The sequence below is a fragment of the Cyanistes caeruleus genome, chromosome 5 (assembly GCF_971803275.1).
Source record: "Cyanistes caeruleus chromosome 5, bCyaCae1.hap1.1, whole genome shotgun sequence".
NCBI lineage: Eukaryota > Metazoa > Chordata > Aves > Passeriformes > Paridae > Cyanistes > Cyanistes caeruleus.
In genome coordinates, this window is record NC_141705.1 from 47,700,059 (window position 1) to 47,713,729 (window position 13,671).

The 13,671-nt window shown below is 35.9% G+C and overlaps 1 protein-coding gene across 12 annotated transcripts in view; it reads right to left on the reverse strand.

Annotated features, from left to right (window-relative positions):
* Positions 1 to 1,887: 1,887 nt before the first annotated feature.
* GSTCD (glutathione S-transferase C-terminal domain containing) overlaps positions 1,888 to 13,671 on the reverse strand; it is a 46,360-nt gene continuing 34,576 nt past the window's right edge. For all 12 annotated transcript variants that reach the window (XM_086888309.1, XM_086888308.1, XM_086888307.1 and 9 more), the window contains 6 exons: positions 13,551 to 13,595; positions 13,034 to 13,162; positions 10,441 to 10,574; positions 8,688 to 8,718; positions 4,768 to 4,837; positions 1,888 to 2,566 (listed from right to left, as the gene is read on the reverse strand). In XM_086888309.1, coding sequence (XP_086744435.1) covers positions 2,430 to 2,566; positions 4,768 to 4,837; positions 8,688 to 8,718; positions 10,441 to 10,574; positions 13,034 to 13,162; positions 13,551 to 13,595 — 546 coding nt within the window. In that variant the 3' untranslated portion in view covers positions 1,888 to 2,429. The remainder of the gene's footprint in view (positions 2,567 to 4,767; positions 4,838 to 8,687; positions 8,719 to 10,440; positions 10,575 to 13,033; positions 13,163 to 13,550; positions 13,596 to 13,671) is intronic.

A 13,671-nucleotide genomic window follows, 5' to 3' on the forward strand; every position in this document is an offset into this window, starting at 1 on the left:
CAACAAGCTCACACCAGTATCACAAACGGAATGCAGCCTCACTAATCCTGTAAGCCATCAAGATGATGTATGTTGTGAGATGCCATTGAAATGTCCCTGATTTTGGGAAGGAAAAAATTTGCTATAAACTACTTTGTATAGTTTGGCTCATCCAAGAAAAAATGGAATGTCATCATGCATATAAATACAGCACTACTTTTGCAGGTTTTTTCCCTTGCTTCTATAAACCTTTTCTTCCTGTAAAGCCTATTTTTTCATGGGGCTGCAGATACAAAATAATTTACTTAAGTCACAAGTAAGCAACACCTGTGGGAAACTGTCATTAACAGTATTCATTAACTATCATGAAAACAGGAACTTTAATAAAATTGAAAAAAAAAAAATCCAGTAAATGAAACAGAGATTGATATTTGGATTCTTGTGTGACTATACCTGTTTTCCTTGACCATCTGAAACACCTAATAAACTCTTGGACATTTGTCCAAATAAGGTTCCTTTTCCACTCTCTTCTTAAGAAATCCCGGTTTTGCCTGTTAAAAATCCATTTTTATTTTTTATTCCATAGCACACATGTTCTCTGTTGCACATCTCAAACGTATTCCTTCTTTTTAGGTAGATCCAAAAGCTATTACAAACTATTGATACAGATATTGTAGGAAATGAGAAGCATGTAAAAGCACAGAATTTTGCTCTACTGAAAGCTCTGTATTATTGCATAGTATCAGACCATGCCAAATGTTCAACACCACCACAATTAAAACATTCATATTGCTATCCACTGCCTGGAGCAGAGCAGTGTGAAAAATGCTTACTGTAAACAGCATCACAGTTTCCAACAGGTGCCTCACCTTGATGAGTTCTTCCTTCAGCACAAAAAAGTCACAAAGAGACATTTGCTCACTCAAGAAAAGTAATTTAACATGACTAATGTTCAGATTGACCTACCACTAATTTAGAAACTGAATTCCCATTGGGCAACTACTGTAGAAAACTCTGGAGACAACTGGCATCGCAATGTACTTTGTAGTTGCCACACATCCTTCAAAACTCCAATTACTCCTGTAAACACAAATAGTTGCAGAAAAAGTATTCCATCATTATCTGTGGGAAAACTCAGGCTAAAGGCAAGAATTCACTCTTACTTGCTCACTTTTGTGCATTTTAAGTAAGTGGGTAGAGTTCCATGTGTTCACATGAAAAAAGCCTCAAGTATTTAGATATTTTAGATAGCTAAGTTTCATGAATAATAAAATATTTTTGGATCCTTTTTTTGCTCCAATACCTATTGTTTGCAATCCAGTTTGCCATGTCCTGAAGTTATGTTCACAAGTTTTCAAACTTCAGATTATTTAAATAGAAACATGGCAGAATTCACATATGTGTATAACCCCTAAAGATGGCAGTAAATATCTCATTAGGAGCTACCTTCCATTGTGTTTGTGTGAACAGGTGATTTAAAATTAGAGGGGAAATGGAGCACAGGAGAATGCTTATTTTCATTTTAAAGTGGCGTAACCACGATTATATTTTCAAATGGTTCCACAATGCAACTTTGGGGAAATTTTAAACTGAATATAAAACCAATGAAGATGATGTATGTAGACACATGAACTGTTCTTAAGTATTTCTTCTGACAGCAAGTTTCATATGAATGGCAATCAACACCTTTCTGTTATCAATGCAACAGTGAAGTATCCATTCACTAACATCATGTCTACCTCCCACTTTCTGGTCAACGCATAATGAGCAGTTGGGTTTCTTTAAACCCAATGTCAAATGCCTGGTTACAGAATCCTTGCATAATATTTAAAGGTAATTCTAAAGTATTTTTTAAAAAATGATCAGCAGGTTAGAATACATTTTTAATAAGCAGATTGAGGCCCAAAGTATTCTGATGAACTTTTATTAAAAATAATCTTCCTACAGTAGTATGCAATTCTTTGGCAAAGTCAGGCCAACTCCTGTTGCACAGCCATCTTCAGTAACATAGTGAATTTGATCTTCTCTGTTCCTCTGGTGACCAGCACTGCTGGCTGATAACTGCTCTGCTTAGGAACACAAATGCTGTTTTGACCACGAATGCAATTTCCAAGCAGCCAAGACACAGCTTTACTGAAAAGGAAATCACCTTTCCTTGAACAAAGCCAGCTTTTTCTGAACTTTTACAGATGGATATAATTCCATGCACAGTCATTAGATCCAGAAACTTCTCAGTATGAGAACCAAAAGTTGCTTAATGACACATTACAAGTTGATTTGTGATGCTCTGCATGCAGTTTGCTTTTTAGGACCTTGGGGGTTGCTTCCCCTTCTAAAGGCAATGCGTTCAAGATGCAGGATGTCTGGTTCCAGTGCTGCCTCTATCTGCTGGATGTCATTATGCACTGAAGATTTATGTTCAGCTTCAAATCAAGTGCAAGTTTCACACTCTAAGCAGGGATGCCAACAAACATATTGTTCTTTGGAGAACAACTCTCTGGCTCCATAGATATAACTTGGACAGAGTAGTTATGCTCTTCTGCAGCCCATGCCCGGTCCAGATCCACAAGTCCCATACACTGCTTTCCTAAAATTAGAGCAAGGGAGAGCACAGAAACTCAAAATGTAGAAACTTTATCAGAAATGTGCATGCAAATATTCAATGTTAAGAAAACACATCAGTAAGCCATCTGAAAAATAAGTTCCAAACCTATTTTAAAAAACATTCTAATCTGGTTTATGTTCCAAATCACATCTGTGACTTGTAACCCTCATTTAGCAAAGACCTTGAGGAGGTTATTAACTATTTGTATATGGAGAAAGGCACAACTATTGAAAAGTATTCTCAAAACTTCCAGGAAAAAACATGCTTTAATGTAAATGGGAAGAAGAAATATGCCTGGTTTACCCCTTAGCTCTCTGAAATCTCACTTTCTTTATAATCGTAACTGTTTTCCTCCAGTACTTTCACCTAAAATCTGAAAATCTCGATTATTGAACATAAATAATAGACTAAAATACCAAAAAAAGTGATCCAGAACAACTGATTTGAGACATATTTTAACTATTTATAAACAAACATACTAAACTGATAATGCAAAATAAGCTTATTTCAGATTTGCCTGCTGAAAAAAACCAGGAAGGATAGAAGGTTTTTTTCTGCTTAGAAGATTTTTATGATGACACAGCCATGACAAGATGATGGGACCATTTGTCTTTACTTATTTACTCATTATAATTGATTATTATGCTCTGAAATACCAAATTGACTTGTCAGATTGTATTTTTGGCAGCTTGAAACTCTGTTGCAACAAAAATCTAATGCTACTTTGAAATGTTTTGTCACTAACAGTTACAGTCCCAAGTCAACAGGGCACAATGCTCAAACACAATGATCCTACCTCTTCCTTTGTTCCTTGACAGAATTGTATAGTTAAATGCATTTGGGGTGTGAGATGAAGAGACAGGAGCACATCCTGTTTACCCTTGGAATTGGAGTCTGGTATTCCAAACTACCCTCTGGAACAGCTTACCTCTCTTCCCTGAACATATAAAGAGCTTTTGTGCCTGTATCATTACCAGCCCTTTTATGCACCCTGGTCAGGCGCCTGTAGAAGTTTTGGGCAGGGGTTACCAACACACCCTGCAGCATCCTTGTATTTCAGAGCAGCTGATGCACATCACAATTTAATGCAAGGTTCAGTCCAATCTACTCTGTCTGTCCACAGTGAGCCCACAGCCAGAACGATTTTGTCCTTCTCAACTGGATTCCTTAGTAAAAAAAGAATTTCACTACTTTGAATTCACCAACATTATGACATTTGGACTCTGTTCTGTTTGTGGCTTGAGATTTGAGATGGGTAGTAATTGGGTTGGAGACAATTTAAAGATACGATAATAAGGAGGACCTGAAAAGATCTTTCCAACTCAGTCCTGTATGGATTTGTATGTTGCAGGGAGAAATTATCAGTTTACCAACCAGGACAGAACTCTGCAAATTACCCTTTGTAGCCCTATCCTCCCATATTTGTGGTTTCACAGAAAATCACCTTCTGTGGCTGGTTGAACAAAATGGCCACTCTCTCCAATATTATTATTACAGGTGTACACACTCTCAGGGCAAAACACTTAAAAGTTACATTTGTGGAAATACATCCCTGCAGTTTCAGACAGTGAGAACAAAAAAAAATTTGGGGTCCTATTTCAATTTTCAGTCCATAGCATTGGGTCCAACTCTAGTGAGTGAATACTGACCTTTTAAATACTTTTTTTTCAAATATTGTGATGATGACAGAAGAAACTGACAAATTTATTGTCAGCCTTTATACAGGATCTCTATTATTTTCTTTTTGTGCAGCAAGTATAAGAAACACTTTCAATTCTTCAAATTAAGCTTTTTAAAAACATCATGCTTATTAGCTAGTACTGCTTTAATATACTTCATAAATGTTTCTTCTAAGCCAGAAAAGCAGAGTTATGTCCTTAGAACTCCTAGCCCCTTCTGTCTTTTCTGACCTGGAAGCTAGTTTACAGCTTCCATCAGAACAGTAATACCAGACAGTAAAATGCAAACTCTCTCTTTAATATTGATGATTTTGGAAGAATAAAAACAATTCTACAGCAAGAAGAGAACAGCAAGAAGTGAAATGTGACAAAACTTAAATTTTTCAACTGTTATCTGAAGACATCTACTTAATGGCCCATTCATAAATGTCCTACTTCTTTCTTTATGGATCAAGGTAAAACCATTACAGGGATGGTTTAAACAAGAGCTGCAGAAATTCGTACCGATTAGCCTGCGTTCAGGTGGAAGCTGAACAGCTGTCTGATCTGCAAACCTGCAAAGAATCATGTGCTCCTATAAAAAAGACCAAAAAAAATTAATCAAGAAAAATCTGATAAAATGCTTGAAAGTATCAGAAATGCTACCACATTGAAGACAGTATTTCTAAAAAAATCCACCTGGGTAGAAATCCCAGCTTTACACTGCAAATACATGTGTAAGTCAAGTGCTTGTAATCGCTGCCTCATTTCTCCTCATGTGTATTTGTTTCTTGCTGGACTTCCTAATTCTTTGCAGCAGTTGAATGGGATGCAATGTATACAAGACAGCGTTCTTTCAAAGACATTCTGCAGACTAATTTCTTCTTCAATAACTGATGAGCAACACAGTCATCTTTTAGCACAGTCGTAATAGGGCAGCTTCCCTGCATCAATAAGCAGCCAAGACAAAATTCTTTTAACAGTTGATTTGAACATTTCTCCCAAGCAGTGATTTTGAATCCCAGGATAGGCTTGTGGGTAAAACTTCCTCTGCCCTACCAAATCCATTTAGATCCATTTGGAAGGCAAAAACTACCTGGTTGTGAATAGGAAAGTTTCCTCCATCAAAAGGAGCACAATTTACTTTCAAACTACCCCTTTTCCATTAAAATTTTCTGCAGAAACTTCTACAGAAGAATTTCTCCCTGCCCAGGGGGATGGTGGAGGGGAGGGTGCTGTTTAGAGCAGAAGCAGAGCCGCATCCTCACTTGCCTTCAATGCCCACCACCTTTGCCAGCAAAATGGCTCCTCAAAGACCATCCAAGCCAAGGAAAGCAGGTTAGCCAGGTGGTGAGAGCAGGAGCCTTGCAGGTGTGGCAGTAGAATTACTGCTCTGATGACAGCTGTGCTTTGTGAGACAGCTGCAATACTCAGTACAAGGCAGAGTAAATCAGAAACATCTTAGAATTGCATAACATTCCAAGTCTCCCACAGTGTCATGGGGAGAAAACAGAAAGGGAGAACAACACAAAGTGCTCTGCTAAGCAAAGCTTCCAGAGCTATAGTTCTGAAACAAGGACATGTGCCGTGCATCAAAAATATATTTTTATATTCTTTCCTGATATAAAATTATGATTTTAAAGATTTGATTCTCGTAACAGGTGGAGAGAGCAACTTCACCAAAGGATACTTCAGGTTCTTTCAGTATTCTGAAGTAAGGATACTTACTCCAGCCTTTTTTAGAGGGCCATAAACATCCAAGTCTTCACTCCACAAAAAAATTCATATTAAATCAAGATAGTAATTCCCCCAGTACACACCATCCAATTCATAAATAGACACCTGACTGCAAAAAATTTCCCATGTATTATAAAATAAAATATTATCCCTGCTTGATACACAAATATTATTCATTTAAATATATTTGTAATTTCTTGATGCAAGGGTATTTGTTCCCTAGTACAGCTCATCTATATGAAGGTTTCCAGCTCACAGTTTCATAAAAAATACAGAAGTAAAGAACTTGTCATAACACATTTAGGCCTTAAACATGTTACACCCAGTCAGTTCAGTTCAAATGTGACTATTCTTGTAGTACAAAAGAGTTGAAAGCATTAAACCCAGACGTGACTACTGAAGAGGGAGAAGGGGTGCCATGGACAACGTGGCCACTGTTAGGAGAGAAGCGGCAGTGACAGGCAGCTTGAGAAGAAAAAGAGGGATTTAGTGGAGAGGGAGAAGATTCAGGTTAGCACACAACTCTTCATTAGCCTTCGGGCGCCCAATACAACTTGGCTCTTTGCAACAGTAAATTCCCAGCTCTTTGGACCAGACCAGAGCCAAAGTTAACCTGAAAATCTGGACTGACTCCAGTCCTTAGCTTCTTACAGAGTGATCCAAAAATATAAACTAGAGCCTGTTATGACTACACTGTTTCTTCTTGACACAGTGATTAAACTGTCATATACCCTGTTGGCTGAAATAAGGAAAGCATTTCTAAAATGATTATAAACTTCCCAAAGGGTGCATAAACAGTTAACTTGTTTACTAGAACACCCACATGCTCAATTCCTATTAAATTTCCAAAGCTGTATTTGCAAATTTATACAGTTCTACTTTCCAATTCTCCTTGTGTCTTGACACAGTCCCAAAATGTATCATAGTAGAAATCTACATCTATCATAACCTTATTCCTTGCAACTATAAACTACTGAATTACAGCATAATGTTCTCATCAAAAAAGTTTTGGAAATGCCAGACTTCTGGATGTCTTTTTAGATCTCACTAAAATGAAAGATAAGAGAAATTAATTTAAAATGGGAACTGGAGTGGGTGACACAGACAATGTCTGGCTAACACATGGCAACTTTGGCTGCTGGCCAATAACCTGTAAGAATTTATTAATATGAAATAAAAACACATACAGCTAGCTGCATAAGTTATTTATAACTAGGATTATCTGAGGCACCAACCAGCCTAGACCAATTGTATAGACTCTTACGTTTCTAAGAGAGAAGTATTTTTTAGCCCTGTCTTTGACTCCTATGCCCTTCTGCAACTCAAATGATAAAATTCTGGAGCTTCTATAGTATTGAAAAACCCTGTGATTTGAATCTCCATGGATTAACAGAGTAAGAAAAAATTCACTGAGCTGCAATGAGATTATACACACTGTCCTAAACTAGGCATCCTTGACTTTATAATAGACACCATCTCTCTGTACTGTCAGCAGGTTTAGTAATGCTAGTAAATAATTTCTTCCTGAACTGAAACCTGAGTTCTTTGAGATTATGTCTTAGAGACATTGAAAGGAACATTAATAGTGAGAAAAAATAATAGCAGCTCCAAATCAATCAAGTGGCTTTTGGCATCTCAATCATTGGGCATTTATCACCTGATAACTGAACTTCCCTTATAAGAAGGCTGGAGATTTTCTAAATTTATAAACCTCCCTCTAATTTAGGCATTAAAAAGGATAATCTCTATTTTCCTGGCACATACATTATCTTTGCACTGCCCACTGTCCCCAAAAGCATTTGGATATTAGAAATACTCTCCTTCGTTTCCATACTTTTGTTACAAAGAATTTTTCTGCACCTCCAAAAATCACTTCTATGTTGTAAAAGCCAAAAGTCCTGCCCAGGACTTGAGCTGTAAATTTAGTAAAGTTTCTATATAACCCTGCTTCTCTCAGAAGGAAACATGTTTTTTCCATGCCACATTAAGTGCCTCTGACCTTCAAATTTTGGGTTGCTCACCACTAACTAATTTAAACTCACAGGACAAAACAGATCAGTACCAGTTTTCTGCTGTCCACCTCTCTGCTCTTGTCCTTTCCCACACTTCTGTTACCCTTCACTCTGTCAGATCTGTATGTTTCAGTGATAATTTCTCCCACATTACTCTCAGATTATCTATCTCCACAGACCCCAGATGCTCAGGGTCCAAACACACTCTAATATTTTTAAAATAATTTTGAACAATATTTTTAAAACTATATAAAATATAAATATTATATCAAAATCTTGCTGATCTGTTTAAGCTCTTTCTACTTAGTATGTCCAACGTTTTAGATATAAATTAGAAGGAGGAATCTCATGTTTATTACAACAGTTGTATTTAACAGCTAAACAAATTGGTATCCTGTAATTTTTAACTGATTCATGTTGAGGTACCTGAGGAATGGCTCACTTATGACATTATGACAAAAAATGCTGGCTTTTTTTTGCAGAGAAACAATTTAATTTTATTGAAGAAAAAAGCCTTTAAAATGGATAGTGGAGAGAAAACACAATGACACCTGCACCAATAGTGAACATTTCACATAAAACATGCCCCTCTCACAATTAGAAGATAACCACCTATATTTCATTTGATAAGACCCAGTGAAATGCAGGAAACTGCATATAAACACCTTCCCTCTGTTCATCTTCCCTTTTACATACCTTGTAGGACAAAATTTCTTTGAACTGATGACTGAAAAAAAATTATAGATAATTCAATTAACATCTACAAACAGCAAAGGTGGAAAATAGAAGGAATCATTACATACTTGAACACATTTTAAAGAAAACAGCAATATCTCATTTTACAGAAAGGCATTTAAAAATACCAAAACCCATTACAGTTCCAGTTCACTAGAAAAGTGTATTTAGTGGTGGGTTTTTTCCTAGTATTAATAAAACTTCTCTCTTTCAAACATTAGAAATGCTAAGACATACTTACTGGTTTTCTCACCATCACACAAACAATTTATATATATTTAAAAATACACACATATATTTTGTTTGTATCACAAAGCTAAAGAGTCTCAATGAAGCTGAGTATAGAACACAGCCACTATGGTGATATGGCCAGGCTATCATGTTTTATAATCATATAACATAAGAAAAAAAAGAAAAAGCAAACCCTAAAATGTAGCTCAAGTTCAGGTTGACAGCTTTTTTGCAGACTTATGAGATTCAAAATTTTAGCAAACACAAACATTCTTGCAGCATCTACAGCAACAAAAGTTTTCTAAGTGATCATTTCCAGTCTTTGTGGTCTAAAAATGTAGCTGGCCAAAAGTTAAACATTAAACAGCCAATTTTAAAGCAAATCTATTGAGAAAAATTACATGCCTGTTAAATTTAGAAGGCTTGGAATTTTATTGTCTCTTCATAAGACTTGTTTTATTGTGTCACAAGAGAAAACAAAAAGGACACACATGAACAGATGGAAATATCAAATTGAGTAAGAAAGAATAATTAAATGCAAAGGTTATCAAACACACAAATTATAAATAATTACTTACTATGCACTTCGGTGCCAGATATTTTATATTATAGAAAAGTATGAAAAATATTTCATATGAATGCATAATATCTTTTTAGATTTGTTGATTCCTTTTAAGACTGCATGTTTCAGTTTCTTATTTTAGCAAATATATACTTAAGTTATTGATGCAATTCCTAATAGAATTAAATCTAATCCATCTTGGACATCCAAAATGCAAAGCTCAGTTTTATGAACAAAACCAAAAAGCCAACCAAAACACAACCCTTTTCCTCCACCTAGTTCTGACCCAGAAGGAGGTTTAACCTCTTATCTTCTGCCACTTTACACATATCTTTTACATTTTATTTATATGAAAGGCATTAAAATTCTTAAGCATAAGATATATTAGTATCTCCCACAAGGCAAATCTGAAGACAAAATATGTACACAATCCACTGAAAATGTATTAGAAATATGAACTGAAATACAGGAGAGCTTATCTGCTTAGGAATAAATCAAAGGAGTTCTACAAGCAGTTAACTGAGGTATAAAGCAGACCCATTTCTTTACACTGACTGCTTACATCTTCCTCCAACAGTAAAATGTCAATTCCCCTTCATAGAGTAATTTTCACAAATTTGCTATTAACTTTGTGATTTTAAGGTAGAAGGTCTGCATATTAGATACTGTATCTACTATGTTGCTTGTATAAAGCCTTCTGAACCATGTAAAGATAAATACAGAAAAACATAATCCAGGAATTACCAATCTGCCTGTGAGGATAGGTTGACAAACAGGAGGAAACAGTTTCATTGTCAGTGTGAATCAGTTTAGCCTAGTTGCTCACAATGACCCTCAAACAATTAATTCTATACTCTTTTAGGATTTTATTCCCTCACTTAAATTGGTATTTTAGGGCTTATCTTGCAAGCTTTAGTTTACCTTCGTGGATATTTGAACTTGACTGTATTTTGAATGAAGCCATAGCAGCAGGGGGAGATGACAAAGGCTGCCCGTGCCCTGAGGCAGTGCTCAATCACCATGTCTGTGGCCACCCCGCAGGCGTGCAGGGCCACCTACAGCAGGAAAAACAACCAAGGAAACATGAAAATTCATCACTGGAACATTCTAAATACAATCCAGCATTTCTTTGGTTTACTGAGCTAATTAATGCATGAGGAAGATTTTGCAACTAACGCTGTTATACCAAAGGCCTGGTCCTTAATTCTCCAGTTTTTCATTCCTCTCCTTCATATCTATGTTAAGGAAAATTTAGGGTTTATTCATTTAACAAAGAATCAACACCGAAGAAGGGTCACTCACCAAAAACACTCAAAAGGTAGGTGCACTTAATTGTGACATCAAATAAATTTAAAACAAATCTCCAGAAAAATAGTACTGGAATATATGTATATGTAACAGAAAAACTATGCAGTGATTTGTCAAAAGTTTTTGTCAAGCAAAAAGGACTTAGAAATACAAAGAACTATGTCAAAACTGGATTTTAACTAAGCAGTAGGAGAAGAAACAGATTTACCTGAGGGTCACATTTAAAGGAAAAAATTATGCATACATTTAGGTAATTTGATTTTCAAGTATTTAGTAAAACCTATAGGAAACAAACACTGGAGCTGGGGAAGGCATCTAATGCAACTTGCCCTCCTCTAATTTTTTTTGTCCTCTCCTTACTCTTGTATATTTTTTTCTTAGTGAGGGGCTCTTCAACTAAAACTAAAATAATATTTGATCACAACTACCCATGAACACTAATGTGTTTGGGCAACACACAGGTTGCACCCAAATTCTGCCTGCTCTCCTATAGAAAAGCAAGTTACTGCAATACTCAATATATTGCAAGGGAACGCAGGCAGCTCTCTCCTGTCTATACCTGGGATGTCAAATGCACCACTGAAATGGGGTATTACCTTCTCTGCCTCCTCCCAGTACCTCAAAGAGTGCCTCAAAGAGTAGGCCTGGTGCATTCTCAAACAAGGACATTTTTGAGGCACATTTTTGATTTTATGCAGCCATGTGGTTTTATAAAACTACATTGTTTGCTTTGCTTTTTGTTCACCGTACATTTAGAGAAGGGGTTTAAGACGGCACAGCTCAGATTTCAGGGTTCAAAGCTGTTTGTCAAGGTAGAGCAACTGGAAGATAAAAACTTTGCTCTCAGACACAGATTAAAACAAAGTCTTTTTTGTTTCCAGTCTGCTTGCTGTAAGCTCAGTCAAGGAGACCATTAATCATCAACTGAACTGTAATTGCATGCAGATGGAAACAAATATTCTAGTCTCAGGCACAACATTAAAAAATTAACAAGAAAATAATTTCACAATGGATTCTTCTGCTCATATGAATTTTACAACAAAATTAAAATTAAAAAATAAAATTAGTTTAACATCAGAAATAGATTCTTAATATCACAGCTATCAGATTATCATGGAATGTCATTATAGTTACTTCCTCATCTATCCGAGTAGAAAACAGCTCTCTGCTTTGCTTGCAGAAAAAGAAGCCTTAAAACAGCAGCAGATAAACCAGTAACTTTGCTAAGCCTGTATGTCCTGTTACACCAACTGATTTCTTCTTTGGCTTTCTGAGAACCCATTTAGTTAAGAAAAAAATCCCAAATAAAATTACAAACAAAGCTTCCTCAGGATACCCTATATATTGAATTCACTGTCTGAAACAAAATAAAATGTGAAGACTAATTCAGATATTTGAAAATTAATGTCTGAAAAAGAAAAATTTCCAAGTAAACTCTTCTGACGTATACTTTGAGATCTCCCTTGTAACAGAACTTGAAAAGAGAATACTTTTTTTTTTTTAAATAAAAACTCCACAGGGTTAATATTGTATTAATCCTTAAAACAGGCCCCAGAAATTAAGACAGGAATTCTAATGACCTCAAAATTGGAGACTCTTTTCATAAAACAACTATTAAACATTTCACACACACAATTCAGAGTATCATTCACGAGATCCTGATATTTTGAAATAGCTCTCTAGTTCACCCACTGAGATTTATATGACAATGTAACACAGAAAATAAAGCTTGAGAACTGGAAATTTACACTTGGAAGGACTGGACTAAAAACATTCATTCTCTCCTCTTTCTCCTGCACTAAATTTCTTTTCCTTTCTTAAATAAAGCAACCAAACAGTTAAACAGTACCATTCATGTACCAAAAACCTTCAGCATGACCCACTCTCAGCTACAGTCAAAACAGGCTTTTAGATAGATGATTTAAAGAAGAATCAATCTCGCATGGAAAGCTTGTACCTTGCCACAGAGGTTATATTCTATAAACAGCGTAAAAAACTAGATGACAGGAATATTTACAGAGCTACAAAATACTATTTATGCCCTATTCTTCACTAGGGCTGAAAAATTCTAGACAGGACATTAATCTCATTTACTTTCAGAGTCTGTAAAGACATACAGGATTTTATCCTCTCACATGCATCAGTTACTTTAAGAATAACTAATCAGACACTGAAGTTTTGAAGTGGAAAAGTTATAATCACTTACCCCAATGTTAAAAGTCCCATTAAAATAGTCCAAATTTGCTTGAATGAACCAAATGTTGTTTAAACCTAGTTCATCACTTCTGTCTTTAGCACGGATCAGAGACAACTCCTTATTTTCTATAAGTACCACCTAGATTTCACACATAAGACAAAGTAAGGCAAAATAATACTGAGAAATCAAAGTACAACATTACCAAGCAGAAAACTTTGTAGTTTGTTGAGAAAACCCCTGAATCACTAGTGGCAGAGTCTGAGATCTACAAAATGGTTAGCTGGACACCCAGGAACAATTGGTGGCATTTAATACCTGCCAGTATTAATCAGCTTGAAAATATTTTATATTTTCATACAACTTTTGTCTTTTCTGGAAAGCACCACACACATTTGGGGATTATGCTAAAAAATTTGCATGTTTTAAACCTAAATCCTCTGCTGAGACAACTGTGACTTCTGTGTGTCTTCCCTACATACACATCTTTTTAAGACGACTACCAGACATCTTTTTATTGAGAATTTACCTGACATGATGGCATCATATAAGCAAGAACAATTCCAACATGGCCCTGTGAAAACAAAAAGCAATCTCAGTCACTTTTCAGTGTTCCCTGTTTTTCACTCATCATGTTGATGGGCATCCCC